Raw genomic sequence first — 25,551 nt, 5'->3', positions numbered from 1 at the left:
GTGCATTTTTGCCCACTCCCACCCCAACTCTCCAACCTCTGGCACAGGGGGCGGCTCGGCAGTGTCTGGAGACATTTTTGGTTGTCACGACTGGGTGGAGGGTACTGCTGGAATCCAGTGGCCGGAGGCCAGGGCTGCTGTCATGCATCCTACAGTGGACAGGGCAGCCCCTACAATGGAGGACTGTCAAGCCCCAGGCTGAGAATTCCTGAGGCCTAACCTGGCCAGGTCTGACTTCACCTTGTGTCACAGCAGATGGCCCGGCGGAGGGTGGGAGATCCTTCCAGGCCCCAATCTACGGGGAGAGCACTGTCCACGCTCCACACTTCTTCCTCAGGGAGGCTAGCCAACAGGCTCCTCCTCCTGGCATTTAGCAAATGCCACAGAGATCTAACTGCAGTGACAAGAGCATCCGGCCACCCTTCCATTTCCCACAGGGAGCCTCTCTTTCCCTGGGGCCCCTGCCAACCGCCTCTCCCATAAGCCCCCCTCCCCCCTGCCCCGCCTGCCTGTTTATACAATGATAAAAGCAACATTCAGATCCCAAATCAACCTGGTAAACTATTGTTTGAAAATCATGTTTTCCCCCTACCAAAAAAAAAATCATGTTTTTCATGGATAACTTGGCAAAAAAAAAAAAAAAGTTTTTATCTATTAGCAAAATCAGATTATCCCATCTCCTCCTCCTTATAGCAATATTATAATATTTTTAGACTAAAAGCAACATCTTAGCACGGGCTGCCACTTCCTAAATATCAGACACGACCAGGGGCACATCTATGAACCAACCTCATGAACTTCGGGTTCATACTGATTCTGTTTCTCACATACGTGTATTCTAAAAGGAAACTCCCTAACAGTACTACAAAAAGAAAGCAAGTATCACTTGGCAAAAACAGAAAGAACCATAAAAATAATTGCTAGCCTTTCAATGTCTGGCTAAGAGCCACTCTAAGTGATCTTTGGCGATATTTCTCCATCCATCTTTCCAACTCACACAAATGAAAGAAAACAGATACTAGTTTAAGAAATCAGCTGTTCTGGGTGCCTGGGCAGTGCAGTCAGATGAGCCTCCACCTCTTGGTTTCAGCTCAGGTCACGATCTCAGGGTCCCGGGATGGAGCCCCACGTGGGCTTCACGCTTCGTGCAAAGTCTGCTTGAGATTCTCTCTCCCTTTCCCTCTGCCCCTCCATCCTGCTTGTGTTGTCTTTCTCTCTAAAATAAATAAATATTAAAAAAAAAAAAGAATTCAGCACTGTTCTAGCTCTTTAGATAGAAGTCATCTATAAGAATATTACAAGTAGTCTCTTTCTTTGGAAATTAAACCAAAGTCAAATGACTGTCATAAGTAATAAAGCTGAAGGCACTCCACATCCATTCCCAAAAGTGGCCACAAAATACCACCAGAGCTAATTCAGGACTTTCATCATTTGCATCTGGGTACTGATGCTAAAAGAAAGGGTTTTCTTTATCCTTTCTTTTCCCTTTTTTTTTTAAGGTTTTTATTTATTTGTTCATGAGAGACACAGATAGAGAGGCGGAGACATAGACAGAGGGAGAAGCAGGCTCCCTGCAGGGAGCCCAAGGCGGGACTCGATCCCAGGACCCAGGATCACAACCTGAGCTGAAGGCAGACGCACAACCACTGAGCCACCCAGGTGCTCCCTAAAAGAAAGTTCTATTCTGAGAAGTAACAGCCAAAAGTCTAAAGAAGGCTTGGCCAGTGCCTTTGCCTCTGCTTTACACCTCGTTGCAAGGTGCCTTTGCTCTGCTTTACACCTTAGGTCAAGGTCAAATGGCCACACTCTTTCCTTGAGACTAGCATGCAGGGTCTCCCATAACTGGCCTTTCTCCAGGAAGCCCCCGGAAGCATGGTTCCCATATCCACCTCTACCCTTCCACACCCCTGCCTGAATCTGTAATTCCACATCCCCTGGTGTCACCACCCATGGGGGGGGCCTGGCCTGGGACTGGGCAGGGACTCCGTAACAGGAAATGGATGGCACGAGTGCAGCTGGGCTGACTGGCAAACGACGCTGAGGGCACTTTCCAATGGGCCGCTGCCAAGGCTTGTCCCGAATGCTCTGGTCCAAGGGAGCAAAGAGCTGCTTACACAACTGTCCACTCCACCACGGAGAGGGGAAGGGCTGGGGTCTATCAATTTCACCGATCAGCCCATCCTCCTCCTCCATCCTGCCCCAAACACACCGATATACACTGTAAAATTAATACCACCTCCGCCGGGTCAAAAGAACACACATACACCTATATACACTCGATCCTCATGATTGGTGGTTTCTGCATTTGCAAATTTATCTACTACCTAACATTCATCACCTCAACATTAATACTCAAAGCACTATGTGGTCATTCGTGGACATGTGCGGGGTGACCTAACATCTATATCACCTCATGACTTCCCCAGCGGAGGTGGAACAAGGCAACACTGCCATCCGGCCCCAGCTCCATACTGTACATACGTGTCCTTTCCACGGTCTATTTAGTGCCACACTTTTTTGCATTTTGAGGCTGTTTGCTAGTGACATCACTATTTGAAATGGCCTCCAAGCGCAGGGCTGACATGCTGTCCAGTGTCCTCAGGACAGGCAGCCTGTGAGCTGCAGTGCCCTTGGTCATGAGTTCAATGTTAATGAATCAACAATGTTAATGAAGCAAATACAGTGTCTTTAAACCAAAATATGCCTTTAAAACAAAGTAAAACATGAGCAGAGGCTTGCAGAAAACTAACTCTGCACCTCCCCTAGGAGCAATGGTTCAGTATTCGCTAACTCAGGGTTAGCATGGGCCTTCTGGAACATAACCACCATGAACAACAGGAATCAACCAAACAGTGTCTAATACTACCGCCATCGTGTCAAAAGAGAAAGAAGAGAAAGGGCATTCTAACTCCACATATTAGAGGGACAGCTTCAGACCTTTCAGTGGAATAAAGGTATGTATAAGAAGAACTCCCTGCATTGGCATTTTTTTCTTCTTTCACATAAACAGTGAAATCCACACTACTGATGGACCTGGGTCCTGGCACGGTGCCGAGGACTGCTGCATAGGAGCACACAGCCTGCCACAGCCCTGTCACTAGACTTAGTCATGTGAGGTCTGAGATGGCTTCTCGTGGTATCAAGTCCTCTGCGGGCATTTTCCAGCTAGAGTTCCTGCTCACCTAGACCCTCTACAGACACCCAGAAACAAGAGGACATGGGGCCCCCTGGGTGGCTCAGTCTGTTAAATGTCTACCTTTGGCTCGGGTCATGATCTCAGGGTCCTGGCATCAAGCCCCATGTTCGGCTCCCTGCTCAGTCAGGTGTCTGCTTCTGCCTCTGCCTCTACCTCCCACTTGTGCTCTCTCATGTCTCAAGTAAATGAAATCTTAAAAAAGAAAAGAAAGAAGAGGACGTGATGCAATTCAGAACAAGAGTCCACATGAGGCTCAGTCACACTCTCCAGGCTAGGAGAACAATGTCTTCCTTTCCTTTCCTTCCTTCCTTTCCCTTTCCCTTTCCCTTTTCCTTTCCTTCTTTCTGTTTATTTATTTGTTTGTTTGTTTGTTTGTTTATTTATGAAAGAGGAGAGATTAAGAAAGAGAGAACCCAAGCAGGGAGGAGCAGCAGAGGGAGAGGGAGAAGCAGACTCCCAGCTGAGCAGAGAGCCCGATGCAGGGCCCGATTCCAGGACCCAGGGATCATGACTTTAACCAAAGCAGATGCTTAACCCACTGAGCCACCCAGGTGCCTCTGGGACCCAAACTCTTAACTAACAAACCCACAAAGCCATGTGTCGGTCTCTCCTGAGCATTCAAAACTGTAGCTACAGGGATCCCTGGGTGGCGCAGTGGTTTGGCGCCTGCCTTTGGCCCAGGGCGCGATCCTGGAGACCCGGGATCGAATCCCACGTCGGGCTCCCGGTGCATGGAGCCTGCTTCTCCCTCTGCCTATGTCTCTGCCTCTCTCTCTGTGTGTGACTATCGTAAATAAATAAAAACAAACAAACAAAAAAAAAACTTTAAAAAAAAAAAAAAACTGTAGCTACAAAATTCTTATCTTTATTCTCCTAGCATTTTGAAGATGTGATAGACCGTAAAGAGCTGCCACTCCCAAATTCTCTACCCTGCTGCCACATGGCAAACAAAACAAAACATAACAAAACAAAACCCCCACAACAACTACATTCATTGTTCCCGGAGGGAAAGAGAACTCAACTGAGGAAAAGCACACTGGGTGAGCAGCGCTGACCGAACACCTGCTCTGAGAAACACCCCAGGTTCTCCTAACTGGGAGGCAGGCTCACCTGAGTTCTCGTCAGTTTGTGCCACACGTTCTTGGCCAGGATTCACTGCTTAACCTTTCTGAGCCTCAGTTTCCTTATCAGGAAAACGAGCATAAAAAATACCAGCATCTGGGATCCCTGGGTGGCGCAGCGGTTTGGCGCCTGCCTTTGGCCCAGGGCGCGATCCTGGAGACCCAGGATCGAATCCCACATCGGGCTCCCAGTGCATGGAGCCTGCTTCTCCCTCTGCCTGTGTCTCTGCCTCTCTCTCTCTGTGACTATCATAAATAAATAAAAATTAAAAAAAAAAAATACCAGCATCAAAGGGGCTCCCTGCAGCCTGGGCAAGGGAACCTCAGTTTAGAGCCAAGACATTGCAGATCCCGCGTAAGCACTGGTCTCCTCTGTGGTCAGGGAGTGGGTCACACCACATGTTGATTTAAATTCTGCACCCTCTTTGGGATGCCTGGGTGGCTCAGTGGTTGAGCATCTGACTTTAGCTCAGGGCGTAATCCCGGAGTCCTGGGATCGAATCCCACATCGGGCTCCCTGCATGGAGCCTGCTTCTCCCTCTGCCTGTGTCTCTGCCTCTCTCCCTCTCTGTGCCTCTCATGAATAAATAAATAAAATCTTAAAAAAAAAAAAAAAAGAAAAAATTCTGCAGCCTCCAGCAAAAGGTAAGCATGAGCCTTGAGAGCAGGAGGTGTCCCCCCATCTTGCCCCACTGCCCCCCGCCCCCGAGAGATGAAGCCAGGCCGGGAATGCGTCCCCTGGGCTTACGGGATACACTCATGTGCACCGGCCACCGTTCACTGCAGTAACCACTCACCATAAATTTATTATCTTACAGTCCTGAAGGTCAGGAGTCCACAGCAGGTCTCGCAGGCCTCCAATCAAGATGTCAGCAGGGCCGGGTCCCCTCTGGGGCCTGTTTCCTTTCTAGACGCCCCCTGTGTGCTCCCTTCTTCATCTTCAAGGCAGCAATGGACCATCTTTCAATCTCTCGCAGAATCACTCTCCTCTCAAGAGCGCTTGTGAAGACACTGGGCCCACCTGGCTAATCCAGGACAGTCTCCCCATCTCGAAATCATTACCGTGAGACTTTGCAATCACATTGGCAAAGTCTTTCTTGCCATGAGAGGTCACACACTGGCAGGTCCAGGGGGCTGTTATTCTGCACACCACACCATACATGCTGTATCCCCTGGAACAATCTAGGTTTCCTTTTTTTTTTTTAATTATTTTCCATTAAATGCTTGACTTCTTACATTAATAGCACACGAGGGGGACGCCTGGGTGGCTCAGCAGTTAAGCCTCCTGCCTTGGGCCCAGGGAGTGATCCTGGAGTCCCGGGATCGAGTCCCACGTCAGGCTCCCTGCATGGAGCCTGCTTCTCCCTCTGCCTGTGTCTCTGCCTCTCTCTCTCCCTGTGTGTCTCTCATGAATATATAAAACAGAAATAAAATGTTAAAAAAAAAAGATAGCACACAAGGTTTTCACACAAATCACCCACCAAAAAAACTCTTCACTAGAATATGAGTCTTGTAGTTAAAGATGAGAACTAATTCACCTTACAGGCCCAAACACCACCTAAGCTGCTGTGCCTTAGTGGAGGAAAAGAGACAAAGGCAGAAGGGACCCAGGGTGCTTTCTTTTTGCCTGCAGCTCCCTTCTGGTACCCCAAATTCCCCACCCCCGGTGCTCAAATCATGTGGTTAAGACTTGATGCCATCAACCAGTGAAGCTCTCTGAGCCACAGAGTCACATCAGAAGAATGAGTAAGCAGCAATCTGAGAACGTCCAACAGACTTCTTCCTGGACCATCTAGAAAAGGTTATCCGCTCCCCAGATCATAAACTGGAGATCAGCTTCAGGTCTTCCTTCTTTCAAAAAGGATTTACCGGGCACCTACTCTGTGTGATGGTGATTAAGTTGTCACCAACTGGGGCCCCAGGGTGTTCCCAGCCAAATGATCACACGAGCACATGTCATATTCCAACTGTGTGAGACCGAAAAGGGGCAGGTTCTCAGAGGCTCTGACGGGGATCTGATCTCTTATCAGGAACATCAGGAGAAGGCCTCCCCTAAGGATGTGAGACCGCAGTAAGGCTTATTGGAAGACTTACTTTGAGTAAGTGAAGAGGAGAGAGGGCATTCTAGGCAGAGAACAGGATGTCCAAAGGTCCTGTGTCAAGGGGGAGCCCAGGAGGAGATACCGAGCACAGTGTAGCTAGAGGAGAAAGGGGCCAGACTCCACCATAGAGCATGCGAAGATGATGGTGGAAGGAGGCAGAAGCCACAGCAGAACCTTCTGTGATGGTGGAAATGCACGTACCTTCAGCGTCCAACACGCAGGCACTGCCCACATGTGGGTACTGGGAACTACCAAAATGTGGCTAGTGCCACTGAGGAGCTAAATTTTAAATTTCATTTAATTCTAATTATTTTAATTCTGAAGGTAAACAGCCAGATGAGGCTCATGACCACCATGGTGGACAGCACAGGGCCTCACAGAGATGGAAAGTCACAACAGGGCTTCGGGCAAAACATTTTCACGATCAGAACATTTGGCCACATCTGCTCTGGCTGCAGAGTGGAGACCTCACTGGCCAACACCATGGGTACAGGGAAGTACGTGATGATGATGGTGGTGGCCTTGAGGGACAAGTAGACAGATTCCAGGCAACTTGGCGGGGAGCGGGGGGGGGGGGGGGCAAAAGTGGGAGGACATGGTAAAGGATGAGCGAGGGAAGATGAGGGTGAAGGCAGTGTCCAGGATGATGCCTGGGTTTCAAGACTGTGCCTCTGAAGAGATGGCACCTGCTATCTGAACTTGGGAACGCCAGAGGAAGGGAGACCAGGCTGGTGGTGGGAGCCAGCCCGGGAGTTTGCTCTTGACCAGGTTGAGGGGAGGAGTGAGGAGGACAGAAGACTTAGTTCTCTGTTAAGGTGGTCACTGAAGCCACACATATGAGTGAGCTCACCCCATACTTCTAAGGAGGTCCAGGACCAAATCTTGAGCAACTACAACATTTAATGGTGAAAGATGATGCAGGAGAACTGTACCATCGTGAAGGATACAAGAAATACCAACAAACTACATCTCTAAACTCCGGGTAGACAGGAGAAATGAATGCATATGTCCACACAGAGACTTTACCGTATTATTTGTAATAGGCAAAAGCCAGAAATAATCCAAATGTCTATCTTGGTTAAAAAACAAAAAAACAAAATGTAGGGATGCCTGGGTGGCTCAGCAGTTTAGCGCCTGCCTTCAGCCCAGGGTGTGTTCCTCGAGTCCCAGGATGGAGTCCCACATCAGGCTCCCTGCAGGGAGCCTGCTTCTCCCTCTGCCTGTGTCTCTGCCTCTGTGTGTGTGTGTGTGTCTCTCATGAATAAATAAATAAAATATTTTTAAAAAATACAATGGAATCCTATTAAGCAATAAAAAGGCACTTTGAAACCATTGTGCTGAAAGAAATCAGACACAAAGACAGAATATTACATGATACCATTTATATGAAATTTCCAAAAAATGCAAACTGATGGAAATAATCAGTGGGTTTTTTTTTTTAAGATTTTATTTATTTATTCATGAGAGACACAGAGAGAAGACAGAGACACAAGTAGAGGGAGAAGCAGGCTCCTCACAGGGAGCCGGATGTGGGACTCTATCCCTGAACTCTGGGATCATGCCCTGAGCCAAAGTCAGAAGCTCAACCACTGAGCCACCCAGGCGCCCCAGATCAGTGGCTTTAAATGCAAATGGACATAGGGAAGCTTTTTGGGGGTGATGGAGGTGTTTGAACACTGAACTGTGGTGATGGCTGTACAAACTCTATCACCTGAAGGTGGTTTTTTTTTTTAATTTTATCTATTTATTTTTAAATAATCTCTACACCCAGAGCAGGACTCAAACTTACAACCCAAAGATCAAGATTCTCACGGTCTTCCCACTGAGACAGCCAGGCACCCCTATAACTTTACTAAAAAAAAAAAAAAATCAGGGATCCCTGGGTGGCTCAGTGGTTTAGCACCTGCCTTCAGCCCAGGGCATGATCCTGGAGACCCGGGATGGAATCACACATCGAGCTCCCTGCATGGAGCCTGCGTCTCCCTCTGCCTGTGTCTCTGCCTCTCTCTCTGCCTCTCATCAATAAATAAATAAAATCTTTAAAAAAAAATCAGTGAAGTGTGGGGCATCTGGCTGGCTCAGTTAAGCATCTGCCTTCAGTTCAGGTCATGATCCTAGGGTCCTGGGATCAAGTCCCACATCAGGCTCCCTGCTCAGTGAAGAGTCTACCTCTCCCTCTCCCCCTCCCTGCTCTGGTGCTGTCTCTCTCAAATATATAAAATATCTTTTAAAAATCAATGAATTGTACATTTACTATATAGATATTTTATGTTATATAAATTATACCTCAATAAAGTTGTTTAGGGAGACCTGCGTGGCTCAGTGGTAGAGCATCTGCCTTTGGCTCAGGTCGTGATCCCAGTCCCGGAATCGAGTCCTGCGTCGGGCTTCCCACAGGGAGCCTGCTTCTCCCTCTGCCTATGTCTCTGCCTCTCTCTGTCTCTCATGAATAAATAAATAAAATCTTTAAAATAAAATTGTAAAAAAAAAACAAAAAACCTTGGTAGAATATGAACCTAATCAGCTCTTTCCAATCCCAGTTCATATGTAGTTCCTAGTCCAAATACATCAAAAATCAAAGTATCCTCACCCAATCTGGCCACAAAGCCCAAAGGCAAAGACTTAGTTCAACCACAGCGCAAGCTCCTTGCCCTACAATAGCACACCAGGGCCTCGACACACTTGGTTGGAATAGTTTAATGCAGTCAATCATTTTCCCAGGTTTGATCAGAACAAGGAAATGTACAGTATTTTTAATGTCCCAGCATCAAGGGCCCCTTCGTCTCAGAGGAGCATTCTGGAGAGCCACCAATAGCAAACACGATGCAAAGGTCTATTTTATTGATCACCATTAGCCCCAGCAAATACTACATTGTATTGAGTGCTTACTATCCGAAACTTTATATGGATTAAAAACAACCCTCTGAGGTATCCATAATTCTTATTCATCCCACTTTACAGATGAAAAAAATGAGACGCAGAAAGGTAAAATAATTTTCCCCAAGTGAAATGATTGGTCAGTGATGAGCCTGGGCTTGGACCAAGCTCAACTCCAGAACCCACGCCCCTAACAACCAATGCCTGGTGTCTCACCACAGAGGGAATTCCATGCAGCGAGCAACCAAGCACGTGAAGTCAGAATGCTTTCCAGCCATGCGGAGCACATGCCACGTTTCCTGACTGAACCGCTGCAGAAGTTTCCCGGCGTCAGGATGCACTAACTTTCTCAAGAGAGACAAAACAGCACTGGAGCCACGCGATTCCTTCAGCAAATAAACTGCAAGTCCTGGCGACATATGCTGAGTGACCCCTGTGTTAATTACGCTCTGTCCCCTGGGACTCCCGGCACCTAGATTTTTTTTGGTCTAACCATAAAAACCCAACCATTCTACAGCTTAGAGCCGTTTAGGTGAGGTGAGTCGGCTATGTCCAAAACCACCCCCTCACACTGGCTACCTCTGGGACCTCAAACAAATTATTAAACATCATGAATTTTAAATTTCCTTGTCTATAGAATGAGGAAACTAACTCCCAAAATTCAGAGTCATTATGAAGATTAAAACAGGGCTATTTGGGATCCCTGGATGGCGCAGCGGTTTGGCACCTGCCTTTGGCCCAGGGCACGATCCCGGAGACCCGGGATCGAATCCCACGTCGGGCTCCCGGTGCATGGAGCCTGCTTCTCCCTCTGCCTGTGTCTCTGCCTCTCTCTCTCTCTCTGTGACTATCATAAATAAATAAAAATTTAAAAAAAAAAAAACAGGGCTATTTACGTCAAACACCCCACAGAAAGCCAGGCCCATCACAGACAGTCCCTGACTTATGACTGTTCAGACTTTGGCTTTTTCAAAATCAATATGCATTTGATATAAACTGTATTTCCAACTGTAATCTTTTCCCGGTGATGAGATCCTCCCCCATGATGACGGGCAGCAAGGAGCCCGAGCTGGCCATGAAATCACAAAGGTAAATACCGGTAACACTGACAACCACCCCACACCCATACAACCATCCTGTCTTTCACTTTCAGTACAGCAGTCAATGCATTACATGAGATATTCAACACCCTGTTATCAAATAGGCTTTATGTTACACGATTTTCCCAACCGTAGGCTAACTTAAGTGTTATGAGCATATTTAAGGTGGGCTAAGCTGTGATGTTCAGTAGGTTAAGTGTAATAAATGCACTCTCAAGATATTTTCAACTTACAATAGATTTACCCGGATGTAACCCCTTCAAAAGTCCAGAAACATCTGTATTAGTTTCTTCTTCCTTTAACACTCCCCCTGCACTACATTTCAGGGAGCCTTTCCACCACTCTGCTTCCGAAAGTGTTTCCAAACATCAAGATCCCCCACCTTGATGTGGCTACTCCTAAAAAATACAAATTAAACACAAATATATGCAAATGCCTGGCTCTCCTGATACATGATTTGAATCCGAATCTGTGTCACTGTTCAGGAAATACGTTAGTTTCAAAGTGGTAAATTCTAAACCGGGGTGTGATCCTCCTTTCCAATTCCAAACACATTTTTTTTTTCAAACACATTTTTTTTTAACCATCTACAGCACTCCGGCTGAACCTCCATATTAACAGTACCTATATCTCTATCATGATAATTATCACTTTTAAGTAATTATCTGCATTTTTCTCTCATGCACTCAATCAGGAGTTCTCAACTACCACAGCAAAGTCATCTGGGATAGCTTTAGAAAAATTAAATAGATACCCAGGTCTCAGTCCAAATTTTTTTTTAAGATTTTATCTATTTATTCATGAGAGAGAGAGAGAGAGAGAGAGAGAGAGAGAGGCAGAGACACAGGCAGAGGGAGAAGCAGGCTCCATGCAGGGAGCCCGATGTGGGACTGGATCCTGGGACTCCAGGATCAGCCCTGGGGCCAAAGGCAGGCGCTCAACCGCTGAGCCACCCAGGCGTCCCCCCACTCCAGATTATTTCAAAGGTTTAACACGGGACACACACACACACACACACACACACACACACACACACACGACAGGGATGGTAACTGTTAAGCTCCCCTGGTGACTGCAATGCACAGCCAGTGTCAGGAGCCTTGCTAGCGTTGGACAGGCCTTATTTAATCTTTGCATTCCAGCCACCTGACACCGCCCCTGCACATAGTAGGCATCTCATAATTGTTTTAAACGCGAATTAATAACTAGAGGACTTGAGTCCACTCATCACACAAATTCATCAAAATGTTTACTGAGCGTGTATACTACACGCAGCCACCATCCAGGCATAGAGCTCAAGTTAATGATCATTCTTTAGCCTTGAGTATCAGGATTAAAACTCGGAGGGGGGGGGGGAGAACAGCGAAGGCAGAGATGGGGAGGGCGGGGGTGCATCTCTGGGTTCAATCTCCATTTTGCAGCATCTCCCCTGCAGTCCTTAACCTCGCTGGGCTCATCTGTTCTACACCCACAGGGCCCTGCAGAACGTTCAAGGAAGACGGGGACAAAGACCCCACAAAATGGCAGCTGGAATCATTCCTTTTTTTCTTTTTTTTTTTTCAAATTCCACGCACACCTGCTGGAAGCTAGCTAGCCACCGCGAGGGCTCGGCCTCCCCATCCCCTGCACCGCGCCCCGGACGCCGCAGTCGGCGGCGGCCACAAGGAAATGCCCCGGGAGCGCAGGATGTTCAGGGGCAGGGCGGGCCCCAGGCCGCAGCCCCGCCCCGCGCCCGGGGTCAGCCGTGCGGGGACGTCAGCCTCACCTGGGCGGCCCCGGGGAAAAGCACATTCCAGGTCCCCCCCCCCCCCGCCCCCAAGAACTCCGACTGACGGCCTGGCAGGGGCCTGGCAGGGGCCAGGGAACATGCATTTATCCTAAGCAGCCCCCAGGTAAGTCAGTCGCAGGCACAGTCCCCCCCGCGGTCCCAACAGGTCACTGCCATCCCGGGCGCGGGAGGCCGGCAGGGCGCAGGACCTCCCCGGGCTCTGCTCTCCACCAGCGGGGAACCTCCGCGCAGGCTGCCCGGGGCCGCAGGTGCGGGAAAGGCACAGCAGGTGGCGCCGCCCCCCCCCCCCGCCAGGGGCCCCTTCCCGGAGTGCGGGGAATCCGAGTGCCCCGGGCCACCCGGAGGGGCCCCGCCCAGCCCCCTGCGCCGCGGGTTCCCGATCCCCCCCGGGCCCGGGGGGCGGGGGGGGAGGGCGGGGGGCTCCCCGGGCCGGGACGCGGAGGCGCGGCCGGGGGACCCCGCGGCGGGGCTGCGGAGGAGGCCGAGCCCGGTCCGGCCGGCGAGCTCGGCGCGCGGGGCTCCCGAGGGCTGCTCCCCGCGCCCGCCGTGGGGTGCGGGCCAGGCCGCGACCGCGGGGCCCCGGAGCAACCAGGAAACAAGCAGGGGGAAAGGCACGGCCCGGCCCGGGTCCGCGCGGGTAAGCAGCGCTCGGGCGGGTGCGCTTCCCGGCTCCGGAGGGAGAGTGGGCGGCGGCGCGGCCCCGGGGGGTCCCGGGGGTCCCGGCGCGGCCCCGGCGCGGCCCCGGCGCGGCGCCCCCGCCCCCTCCCCGGGCACCCCCCGCCCCCCCGGCCGGCCGCGGGCTCATGGCGCCGGGCGCGGCGCGGCCAACCTGCCAGGCCGCGGACAAAGGCGGCCGCGTCCCCGGGCCCCGCTCACCCGCCGCGGGGCCTGCTGTCCATCCGCTTCTTCTGGCGCACCGGCTGCAGCGGGATGTTGTCCGTCATGTCGCCCGCGCCGCCCGCCTTGGCCGCCGCGCCCCCCGCGCCGCCGGGGCCGCCGCCCGCTCCGGCCTCCGCGCCGCCGCCCGCCGGCACCGCGCCGCCCCGGGGGAGGAGGCGGCGGCAGCGGGCGGGCCGGGCCCGCAGCGAGGGGGCGAGCTCGCGAGCGCCGGGCCACGCGCGGAGCCGGCCGCGCGGCCCGACCGACGGACACGGGCGCACCATGGGCCCGAGCTCCGCGCCGCGCCTGCCACGGGGGGCGGCCCGCCGTGTCCGCGCCGCCGCCGCCGCCGCCGCAGTGTCCCCGCCCCCGCCCGCGCCGCGCGCCCCCCACGCGCGCCCACCGGCCACGCGCCCCCCGCCCACGCCCCGCCGTGCGCGCGCCCGCCCGCCGCCGCCGCCGCCCCGCGCCCACGCACGCGCCCGGCCGCGCGCCCCCGCCCGCAGCCCCCGTTTCGGCCACCAGCGTCGCCTCCACGCGCGAGCCCCGCGGCCGCCAGCTCGTGCACACCCGCCTGCTCCCCACCGTCACCCCCGTGCGCAGCCACATGTGCACCCGGCCACCTCGCTCCCCGACGCCCACGGCCACGCGTGCACACCTGCGCGCAGCGCGCACCCGGCCACCTCGCTCCCCGACGCCCACGGCCACGCGTGCACACCTGCGCGCACGCACCCGGCCACCTCGCTCCCCGACGCCCACGGCCACGCGTGCACACCTGCGCGCACGCACCCGGCCACCTCGCTCCCCGACCCCCACGCGTGCACACCTGCGCGCACACACCCGGCCACCTCGCTCCCCGACGCCCACGGCCACGCGTGCACACCTGCGCGCACGCACCCGGCCACCTCGCTGACGTTCACGATCATGCAGGCACACCTACGCACACACACCCTGCCACCCCACCCTGACACAATCTCACACCTGGACACCCTACCACACTCACCTGCCGTTGGTTTCCCTCATCTACCCATCCTGAATCTTAGGCCTCACACACACGTGCCCCAGAATCACAATCGCACAGGGACATGCAACCTACGTCACTCCACTTTCAGACCCCCTCACCCACCGTCCTTTATTTACCATCTCCCACCTTCAGTCTCCCACCTGGATCCCGGGGATTCACAATCACACACACGTGCACACACTCCTTCCCTCAGCTACCTCTGGGGCTGACACTTGCCCGTCTGTCACTCGGACACATTCAAGCATGCTGAGAATCTCACGCACACACCTGACTTCCTCCACTCAGACCCACATCACACACTGTCCCACACAGGGCCTAGAACCCATTAACTTTCAAGCGCCTGTTAAAACTTTGAAAACCGGGGATCCCCGGTGGCTCAGCTGCTCAGCGGTTCAGCACAGGCCTTCCGCCCAGGGCCCGATCCTGGAGACACCGGATCGAGTCCCGTGTCAGGCTCCCCACAGGGAGCCTGCTTCTCCCTCTGCCTGTGTGTGTGTGTGTGTGTGTGTGTGTGTGTCTGTGTGTGTGTCTGTGTGTGTGTCTGTGTGTGTCTGTGTGTGTCTCTCATGAATAAATAAAATCTTTAAAAAAAGGATAAAAATCTAAAAAGAAAACCTTTGAGAACAGAAAGAAAATGAGTCGTAACGACAGAAGGAAAGGCAGGAAGGGGGAAATTAAAAATCTATATGTAGTTGAAGAGCCTCAAAGTGTAAAACGTTGTAACCTACGCTGCTGTAACTAAAGCAAAGTCTTAAGTAGTCACACTTCATATATTTCACATGGAATATGGGTGCGTTTTAATGTGTCTGCTATGAGCCACTAGGTATGTGTCTGGGATCCTGGATGAAGGAAGGCCGATCCCAAACCGAGAAGTGTGACTTATCTCATGTCGGAGTGAAGCTCCTCTTGAAGAGAAGCACGCGGCTAGAGGTGCTGCATTGCACTTCTGAAGGGAAGACAGCATTGTTTGGCCAACAGGACTGGTCTGCTTTGCTTTCTGCTTTCTCTCCCGGATCTCCCGGATGTGCTGGACACGTGGCATGGCACACAGTCAACACTCAATAAATGCTTATTGAGGTAGAGGAAATGTAAACACCTGGATACACTGATTATGGCATCAAAGTAGGCCCCACCCTGTCGTCCCCCCCCCCCCCCCGCTCCCCTGGAAGTCCCCCTTAATCCCCACCCACCTCACATCAGCTACAATCCCCAGGCCCTCTTCTCCACTCTGCCACCACGCAGGCTCACAGAAAAGACCAGAGATTGTGACCCAGCGTCCCCCACACAGCTGGGGCTCGAGAAAGGTGAGCTTTGGTTTTTATCATGCACCTAAAACGTGCATGGGGGTCCATATTTAATCCTCCAGCAGCTCCGCCAGCTAGGTCTAAATCAAACCCATTTTACAGGTGAGGAAAGCGAAGTTCAGAGTGGCCTGCACAAGGCAATGTGGTTAGGAAGGCGCTGAGCTGGGCTCCAGGGCCTTGCGTTTCATTCTCCAGGAAGCAGGACAACGGGCCTCCCAGGATCAGCTGAATCAGTTAGGACACTTCCAGCCACCTACTAATCCCGATTCCAGGTATCTCCAAGCTCTCATTTTCTAAAATCTGGAGTAATAGCAGTGGCTCTGTCATCAGAGACCCTACATCACTTTCATCACCTCCCAACCACAGAATCAGAGACAACTTCCAAACTGCCAGACCTCAGGTTTCTCACCTGTAAAGTGGGGGATAATACAAGCCTCTCAGGACGGTTGGAAGGATTAAGTGAGTTAATCGTAAATATAAAACAACGGGAAGAGTGGCCACGGACGAAGCACTCTGTAAGGCTCGTTATTACAGAATTGGAAGGGCTCAGGGCAGTCATGGGAATAGGAAGCACTTAGCACAATGCACGCATGTGGTAATACTCGTGGAAGGTTTGCTATTACAATTCCTCCTCTCCCAAAAAAAAAAAAAAAAAAAAAAATTTCCTCCTCTCCCTACTGCTAAGAATATACTTATTTTTCCCTAATTAAAGAATGAGCACCGCAGTATTTATCCAGTGATTGTCTCTGGACAAAAGGATTCCAGGTAGATATTTAAAATCCAGTTTAATTTATAGACTTTTTTTTTTTGGTAGCTTGGGATTTAGAGAACACTTGAGATAGCAGAAGGAGCTCCATATACCCCCCCACATCTACTCCACCCCACCCTCCCATCCCCCACCCCCCTACCCCACCCTGCTCCAAACTCAGCAGTTCCCTTGTCATTAACATCTTGCATTAGTGTGGTACATCCAGGTGCATCTTACAATTTTCCTCATTTTTATCTATTCTATTTTTTCTTTAGTGAACGTGTATCACTTTTACAATGATTTTACGTAAATAATTCTTTATTATTTTCTTTTTAAAGTTTTTTTGGTTTTTGGTTTGGTTTGGTTTTGGAATCTCTGCACCCAATGTGGGGCTCGAACTTACGACCCCAAGATCAAGAGTTGCATGCTCTTCCAACTGAGCCAGACACCCCTAAATAAGTCATTTTTAAAAGACCAAGGAGCCCCCTCTTACTCTCCAGAGGTAATAACATTTTCCTACGAAAAGAAGGATGAGGGACACCTGGGTGGCTCAGCAGTTGAATGAATGTGTCTGCCTTCTGTTCAGGGCGTGATCCCAGGGTCCTGGGATCGAGTTCCGCATCGGGCTCCCTGCATGAAGCCTGCTTCTCCCTCTGCCTGTGTCTCTGCCTCTCTCTCTATCTCATGAATAAATAAATAAAATATCTTTAAAAAGGACGATTTTTATTGTTCTTGTGTTTTCCCAATTTTTTTAGTACACTTTTATAAGCATTGGAGAAGACACTTTTCAAGATTTCAGCAAGGCAATCCCCCAGGAAGAGAGATACTTAAAAGCTTTTATCTCATCTTGAGAGAGATCTGGATGCAAGAGGTGGGAGAGACACCCCTGGGGCCTTTGAGAGCAGTGCTCGGGTCCAGGAGAGCAGGGCGAGGACAGGGCAGTACTTGGATGGCCGGGGAACCAGGGGTCCCACTCAGCAGGACACCGCTTCCCTCTTCCTGGCCCAGGCCTGCCTCCTCCCCATGGTCCTAGGACTGGTCACCTCAGGGTTCTGCTTGCAGAGGAACAGCCTCCTCTAGTGACCCCTGAGAGCCCTTTCCATCCAGCAAGCCCTGAGTACAGGAAGCTCCTGATACTGATACCTGGAACAGAGGGGTCTTTAGCAGATAAGCCGACCTAGTCCAGCCTCTGCTTTCCAGAAAGCAGACACACTGAGGTGCATAGAGGCCACCCAACCCCACCAACAGATGGTAGGCTGAGGCCACAATCTATTTTGAGATCTCAGTACAGCGCCACCATGAAGCTTTGTTTACAGAGATCTCCAAGCTGGCTCCTGCTGTTTATACCATGTTGGCAGTAAGTAGACAAGAGGTCAAGGCCACAACCACAGATGATATGGAGGCAGAGAACATGGGAACTCAGAATTATTTTTTTAAAGATTTGTTTATTTATTTTAGAGAGAGACAGAGAGCTTGAGCAGGGAGGGGCAGAGGGAGAGGGAGAGACTCTCAAGCCAGCTCCCCTCTGAGCATGGAGCCCATGTGGGGCTTAAACCCACGGCCCTGAGATCATGACCTGAGCTGACATCAAGAGCCAGACTCTTAACCAACTGAGCCACCCAGGTGCCCCAGGAACTCAGAATTATTAAGAATCTTTTGGGTAAACTCCAGCGGGGGGGGGGGGGGGGGAGAAGAAATGATGTTCTTTGGGTGTCTAGAATCTTCTCTCTGAATGATTTTGGGTGAATGCTCTAGGCATTCCCTAGAATCCAGTTGTTTAATCTGGCGCTATTGACATTTGGGCTGAATATTCCTTTATCCTGGGGGCTTTCCTGTGCATTGTAGGATGTTTAGCATATTCCAGGTCTCTCTCCACTACCTGTCAGCAGCAGCTCCCTGTCCCTCCCGCCCAGCCCGATTGTGACAACTACAGATGTCTTCAGATATTGTGAAATGTCCTGGAGGGCAAAATTGTCCCTGGTGGAGAACCACCACTCTAGAATGTGAGGTTAAATAATTTTTAAACCTCTCGTAAGGCTGTGCCGCTAACACTAATCTCCTGCTCCCCATCCTACCACACACTTCGCACCCACACCCACCGCCCCCACCCCTACACACACTCTGTTTTTAAAGTAGGAACTCCTTAAGAGCTTTCCAGAAGCAACAGTATCAACCTAGGATTTAATATTTGACTTGTGCATACTATTTTTACCTCCAAAAAGACACAAGAGAGTTTAGGGGAAATTCCACAGAACATCCATCCATCCATCCATCTAACCAGCCATCCGTTCATCCAAGTAATCTTCACTGAGGACCTACAATGTTCGGGGCGCTGGGGATACAGTTAACAGGTACACACAATCCCTGCTCCCCAGTGTCCAGGACTGCTGGTTTCGAGAAGTTATTATCCAGGCTACCTGTGCCTTTCATTGTCTTTGAGCTATTTCACAACCCTGTTGAGAAACCACAGTAATATCCATGACTCTTGCCCATAGAAATGCAAATGAATTTTACCCAGTGGAATGCAAGTGATTATTGCCCTGTGGATACCGTGTTTTCCACCTCTTTGTAAATTCACTTCAATATCCCTGATTGCCTGTGGTTTGGGGGTTGATTCTCCTTTGAATCAGCTGTACATCCGTTAGTAAAATCTTTATCATGTGTCCTTTTATATTTGTAGGAGCCATGATTGTCCCTTTTTAAATTATTATTAAGAGTAGATAGCAAATCAACAAGTAAACGTTTTAAGAGTGTAAAATGCCACGTGGATGTGAAAGAGGCATTTGCTGCGCTGTTGTTAATCATCCTCACTTGATAAAAATAGAAAATTGGCCACCTAAGCCTCCTCCTACTTCCCCCCTATTTCACTGGCCTCCGCAATCCCCAAGAGTAGCAATCTTAAATTCCATGAGCGTCTCCTCCCCTTTCTTTGGGGTCCTAGCCATGTGAGAAAATGAAGATGAGATGTCAATTAACTCAGGACATTTCGAGAAGTCAGTGGAAATAATTTTCCCCAGAGTTATCAGCAAATGTTAGAAAACAAAAATGGAAGCCCCAAAAGTGATTTTTGGGAAGTAAATAGGAAAAAGAAGACAAGCGTCTTCAACGCTAGAGCGTGTACCAGCAGGTTTCATAGCTTCTAAAGACCCACAATAATCCACTCAGGATAAAATTAAGCTCATCTTTGTTTCATACCTCAGTCTTTAGAACACGATTCAACTCTGCTTAAAAAACAATAAGTTGTTTACAAAAGGTTGGAGGGTGGAAGTAATAGGGGAGGGGACAGGAGGGCAGTTCTGCAGGTCATTTGGGAGGTTTCTCCTCCCATAAGGGTCACTTTCAAAAACTTTGGACTCTAAAAAAATTTTTATTTATTTGACATACAGAGAGAGCACCCAGGCAGCCAGAGAGGGAGGCAGGAGAGGGAGAGGCAGGCTCCCAGCTGAGCAGGGAGCCGGTGCTGGTGCTGCTGGTGCTGCGGGGCTCCATCCCAGGACCCTGAGATCACGACCTGAACCCAACCAGCTGAGCAACCCGGGGACCCCCACTTTTGACTACACAGTTTGATGCTTCCTTTGAACACATTTGCAAGATTTTATCTTAAAATATCATAACTGTTAAGTCATTTTTTGAGAGGTAAATTTCCTTATCCCAATTTTGGCCTAGTTTAACTAATGCTCCATTTTTCTTTCAATATTCAGAAATAGTCATTTTTTATTACAGCCGAGTGATACGGGACCTAGGATTTTTTTTTTTCCATTGGTTTGGGGGCTTGTTTTGTTTTAGGCAAAAGTCTGAAGTTTTTCATGTGTGGCAAGATCATAAATCCCTACAAAACAGCCATACTTGACCAAAAGCAGTGGCTTCCTTGGGCATATTAGACTGGTTGCTTTGAAAGCCAATCCATTTTTTTTTAAGATTTTATTTATTATTTATTCATGATAGAGACAGAGAGGCAGAGACACAGGCAGAAGGAGAAGCAGGCTCCATGCAGGGAGCCTGACATGGGACTCGATCCTGGGACTCCAGGATTGCGCCCTGGGCCAAAGGCAGGTGCCAAACCACTGAGCCACCCAGGGACCCTCCAATCCATTTTTAAAAATAGAAATGGGCATTCCTTGGGACGCCTGGATGGCTCAGTGGTTGAGCGTCTGCCTCTGCCTCAGCACATGATCCCAATTGGGGGATTGAGTCCCTCGTCCCCTGCAAGGAGCTTGACTATGCCTCTGCCTCTCTGTGTGTCTGTCATGAATAAATATTTTTTCAAAAAAGAAAAGAGGGCAGCCCGGGTGGTTTAGCGCCGCCTTTGGCCCAGGGCCTGATCCTGGAGTCCCGGAATTGAGTCCCACGTTGGGCTCCCTGCATGGAGCCTGCTTCTCCCTCTGCCTGTCTCTGCCTCTCTCTCTTTCTCTTGTGTCTCTCATGAATAAAAAAATCTTTAAAAAATAAAAAAATAAATGGGCATTCCTAATTACTATGATCATTTCACAATGTACAAATACGAAATCGTTATGTCCTATACTGGACACTAATATGTGGACATATACCTTAATTTAAAAAAATACAAATTCAATAGGATCATTAATTTGTATTTGGGGTCATGCCACTCTGACAGTTACATTTTATGGCAAAATGTACTTTAATTTTCTATCTAAACCTTTCCTAGGCTTTTCTTTAAAAATTCACCTTTGAATTTATACTTCCTTCAACTGAAGATTCACTTACTTTTAGATACTTCTGAAAGATATATGACATTCTCTGCCATTTATGAATAATGTACTGCCTGTGACTTCAAATAAAAATCAATGGCCAGGGACGCCTGGGGGACTCAGTGGTTGAGCGTCTGCCTTCAGCTCAGGGAGTGATCCTGGGATCTGAGATCGAGTCCCACATCGGGCTTCTAGTAGGGAGTCTGCTTCTCCCTCTGCCTTGTGTTTCTGCCTCTGTGTGTCTCTCTCATGAATAAATAAAGAAAACCTTTAAAAAAAAATCAATGGCCAAAGAGATGTATTTGTTATGGAAAAACAATAAACAGCAAATTTCTTTTTTCAAAAGAAATAGTCAGGGACACCTGGGTGGCTCAGCAGTTTGGTGCCTGCCTTTGGCCTAGGGTGTGATCCTGGAGACCCAGGATGGAGTCCCACATTGGGTTCCCAGTATGGAGCCTGCTTCTCTCTCTGCCTCTCTCTGTATCTCTCATGAATAAATAAAATCTTAAAAAAAAAAAAGAAAGAAAGAAATAGGCATTCCTTATTTAAGTGCTTTATGATTTTGTTTGGAAATAAAGAGAACAGAACTGGGGGAACTGGTAGGATCAAGGCTCTCCAAGAAGCGTAGGTTTTCTCCACTAGAAAAAGTGCCCTCTTTAAATAAATACATTTGGGTGCAGAAACTGCAAAATGGGGGAGTGATGCCAAAGCAAGAAGCAAAGGTGTGAACCTGCTGCTGTAGTGTTCAGAACTGAACTTAACTAAGGTCAGAAACATGGACTTAGCCAAGTACAGCTTTTTGATAGATTCAGAATGAACTTCCACAACACGAAGGAAATGCATCGGGAGATCTTAGGGTGTGTTGATGGCAGTAGTAGGGAGGGGGGGTAAAATGTACATGCAGGAACCAAGGAAATCTGGTAAACCCTGCTGAAACCCAGTTGCTTATGTGAAGCCATTCTGAAGACACCTAGAAACCCACCCTTAGAATTACCCCTACTATCGTGTATCTCCCCCCAGCTCTTTACACTTTTAATGCAACCAATTAGGGAATGAGGAAAGAGGCCACCGCACGCACACCCTCCAGTTTATGAGCTACATTGTCTTCAAGATAAAGGAGCTGCCCACTGCTGGTCATCTCCTGACCCAGGTGACCCCCTCAATCCACTGCTGGTCATCTCCTGACCCAGGTGACCCCTCAGTCTCAACACACTGAATCGAGAGAATCCACCTGACCCAGAGTGGGGACACATTCTGCCTAAGGACAGTGGCGATTTTCTGAGCCAAACGGGAGAAAGGGCGGCTATCATACTGAATGCTTCCCATGTCCCAGATGGTTTTCAAACTCGTCTAACTTCACCATAATCCTATAATCCTGTTAATCAAATTCTCCCCATTTTGCAGATGAGGTATGAGGTCCTACAAATGACCTTGCCCCAGGGCACCCAGGCTAAGTGTTGACCTGAACTTCCTTCCCAAATGACCAGCCAGTTAGCTCAGGAACCCATCCTTTCCCCTGACCCCTGACTTTGTTTCTGGGAAGTTCTATGTATGCAGACATGCATACATTAGCTTTCCTGTTTGGGCTTAAGCCACCTACCGCGTTGTAAGCAGGTCATATTGCTGTGAGGGTTGCCTTTGAAATGACTGAAGAGCTTCCTGTAAACAGGCAGGCATTTCAATACCTTCCTTGATGCTGTGGTTTAGCTAAACCAGGTGCTGCCAGACATTAACAGGAGGAACCACCATCTTCCCCACACTGCCCTCCCTTTCTGCACAGCTTTTAGGCCAGTTCTGCCGGCCAAACAAGGTACAAACTCCACCTGGAGAGAGGGGCCTACTCCAACCTTCCCCAGACCCTGTCTGCAAACGCCAACTACCCCATTCAAAGCAATAATTCCTTTCCCAGAAGACTGTCTTCAAACAGGTTCTGGGAGTACAACCGAAGGCAGAGGGTCGGGGGGAAATATAAAAGTTTATTCTTTTTTCCCCCGTTTCATTGAGATACAACTGACAGTTTAAGGTGGAGAAGAGATTCCTTTATATCTTCCCATCAGGTATTGAAAAACAGCTTTGAATATAGGGAACCCATAAAGGGAAATGCAAAGAGGTAGGCAGGTCTCAAAAGACTGAGTTACGACACCTGTACTGCTTATTCTCTATGCTCCTTCAACACAGAGACAAGACTATAGTGGTGTGCTCACATCACAACCTACTGGAGGATTAGCTTCAAAGATTAGGGTGGAGAAAAGACGCACACAGACATAACACACGCTTATGCCAGCAACTGCAAACACATGGGGAAACGTGCATCTTTTGCCCTAGCAATCCCTCAGATAGGAAGCTACCCTGAGGTTAACTGGGTGGAAGGAAAACGATGCCACGATGATCAGAACTAGTTAATACTTTGGGGGAAAGAGGGGTACTGCATAGCAATAGCTGATTAAACATTTTTGTATTATTGCAGGTATCTAAAAAGGGTGACCGGACCTTGGAAAGACGTCTGAAATACATCCGGAAGAAGATGACATGTTAGCTTTCTTACTGAAGTAAAGATCATCCTCATACATTTCAATCCTGATAGAAAACTTCACTGTGGGTTATCAAGTGGGAGAAAGGGTCAGTAGAGATACTTGGCACCAGGGCGTATTGGTTTCGATATTTCCATTTCAATTTATCAGAAGGGCTGGGTAAATCTTGCTTTCACAGTAAACAGAGTAAGCACTTCACACCAATTGTAAAGGAGTTTAGATGCCAAAGGACAGACAACAACCCTTGGAGCGGGGAGAGAGCATCCACCTGCAAAGGACACAGCTATGCAGGGCTCCTATCAGGTTAAAGGCTATGCGAACATAAGCCCTGGCCTTCTCTGGCGTCAGGAGGATCCATGCACAGATCCAGTCGCACCCACATCCTTAAGATTCTCCTAGAGCCTGATGCTGGTGCTTGTCACTGGGTTTGCAAAGAGAAACACAGCAAAAGATAGATAACATGGTACTTCCCCAATGGGACATTAACCTGCTCTTGCCCTTGCATCTCTCCCCAGTAGCTTTTCCACCGCCCTCTCAAAGAATCTTCCCTTGGAATAAAGTGCCACATTCTACAGGGTTCTCAGCAGTCCATTCAGAATGAGATGGTAAAGAAACAGTGTCTCTCTGCCCAATGACTCGTACCAGGTCCGGATGGGTAGATATGGGGTAATCTCTGGCATGATAAGCTTTCTGTGGTTACAAGTGAGCACAAGCAAAAGTTCTGTAGCTTGAGTTTTACTCTAACGAAACTGTTGTCCCTTTTTTTTAGGACAAAACAAGTTTTGTTGTCCTTTTATCCTAAAAAAAAAGATACCAACCAGCAAGTCGTTATTTGTGTGTGCTTGAGAAATCGGTCCAGCATAGATGTAACCACTTGTGTATCTTAGATTCTAGGACCTGAAGGGTTAGGAGGGCAAATAATAGTTAAAATAAAAATTCTCAGGTTTAGGGATGCCCGGGGGGGCTCAGTCAGTTAAGCGTCTGCCTTCAGCTCAGGTCATGATCTCATGGCCCTGGGATGGATGGAGCCCCGCATTGAACTCTGCTCAGCTGAAGAACTGCTTCTCCCTCTCCTTCTGCCCCTCCAACCCTGCTTGTGTTCTCGGGTTCTCTCAAATAAAATCTTTAAAAAAATTATCAGGTTTAGAGCAGAAACGAACCAGAAAAACTTACATACGCACCTGGTGGGGGAAAGAAAAAAAAAAACATCCAAAATTTATTCTCCAACAAGACAGACAGCATCAGCAGGTAAAAACTACAGGGGTTTCTCCACAGATCATACATTCACACGGGCATGATTTGCTTAACAGGGAGAAAGGCTCTGGTGTGTTCTCTGTAACAATATCCACTTCACAGTGTAAACAGGTACTAGCATTGTGTTCTCAACTTACAATTCCAGAAGGAAAGGCACAACGTGGCAAAAAAATTTTTGGATCCTAAAGTCAGGTGCAATAACACAGACCAACTTTTGTTAACAGTCTTGATCTACTTTTCCACAAAGAAGGAGATTCTCCACTTGGAAATTAAGGTCTTTCTATCTCCTTCCTTGTTCAACCATCAGAGCATGTTTCATCATTACATATACAAAAAAGGCGGGGGGGGGGGGTGAGAGTTAAAAAAAAAAATCATGAAAGTATCTTCAACGTCCAGCTGCTCCCATCACACATCAACTCAGGTTTAAGACAGGGCGTCAGAACACTTCAGCGGTCATAAAATAGGAAAATAGACACTATGGCTACAAAAATAAAAAATAAATGAGGTAGATAAATTAAAGCTTTCACACCCATGACTTGCCCGTTCGAACATCGTAGCCTTCATGCAATACTCAAGAACAATCTTCATACTAACTTGGCATAAGCTGCACCAAGGACATTTTTTTGTACAAAGTAGTATGTGAACCTGTAAGAAATATGCCCTTTCCGTGAGTTTCTTCAAGAAGGAAAACCCAGGTCTTTGATCGAGTAGGCACTGGCGAACCAAATTAAGTCACCTGAGGGTCCCTGCTTAGGTGCCTAGCCCTCCTGGTGGCTCAGGAAGGAGGCATCTGGAAAGCATAGGGAGTACATTGGCACTCTTGGGGCTCCGAATGAACTCTATTTAAATAAGCAGCAACACACATTGACTCCCTAAGGACTAAACCAGTCCATTTGAGGGTATCCTACCTAAGGTCC

At 49.2% G+C, this 25,551-nt stretch overlaps 1 protein-coding gene across 1 annotated transcript in view; it reads right to left on the bottom strand.

Annotated features, from left to right (window-relative positions):
• ATP9A (ATPase phospholipid transporting 9A (putative)) overlaps nucleotides 1–13,186 on the bottom strand; it is a 129,531-nt gene extending 116,345 nt beyond the window's left edge. The window contains exon 1 of the mRNA XM_055300463.1: nucleotides 13,062–13,186. Within this exon, the coding sequence (XP_055156438.1) occupies nucleotides 13,062–13,129 (68 nt within the window). The 5' untranslated portion in view covers nucleotides 13,130–13,186. The remainder of the gene's footprint in view (nucleotides 1–13,061) is intronic.
• Nucleotides 13,187–25,551: the final 12,365 nt, after the last annotated feature.

Source organism: Nyctereutes procyonoides, unplaced genomic scaffold, assembly GCF_905146905.1.
Source record: "Nyctereutes procyonoides isolate TBG_1078 unplaced genomic scaffold, NYPRO_anot_genome, whole genome shotgun sequence".
Taxonomy (NCBI): Eukaryota; Metazoa; Chordata; class Mammalia; order Carnivora; family Canidae; genus Nyctereutes; species Nyctereutes procyonoides.
The sequence above is the reverse complement of the archived record's forward strand: the minus strand, read 5'-3'. Positions and strand labels throughout refer to the sequence as shown.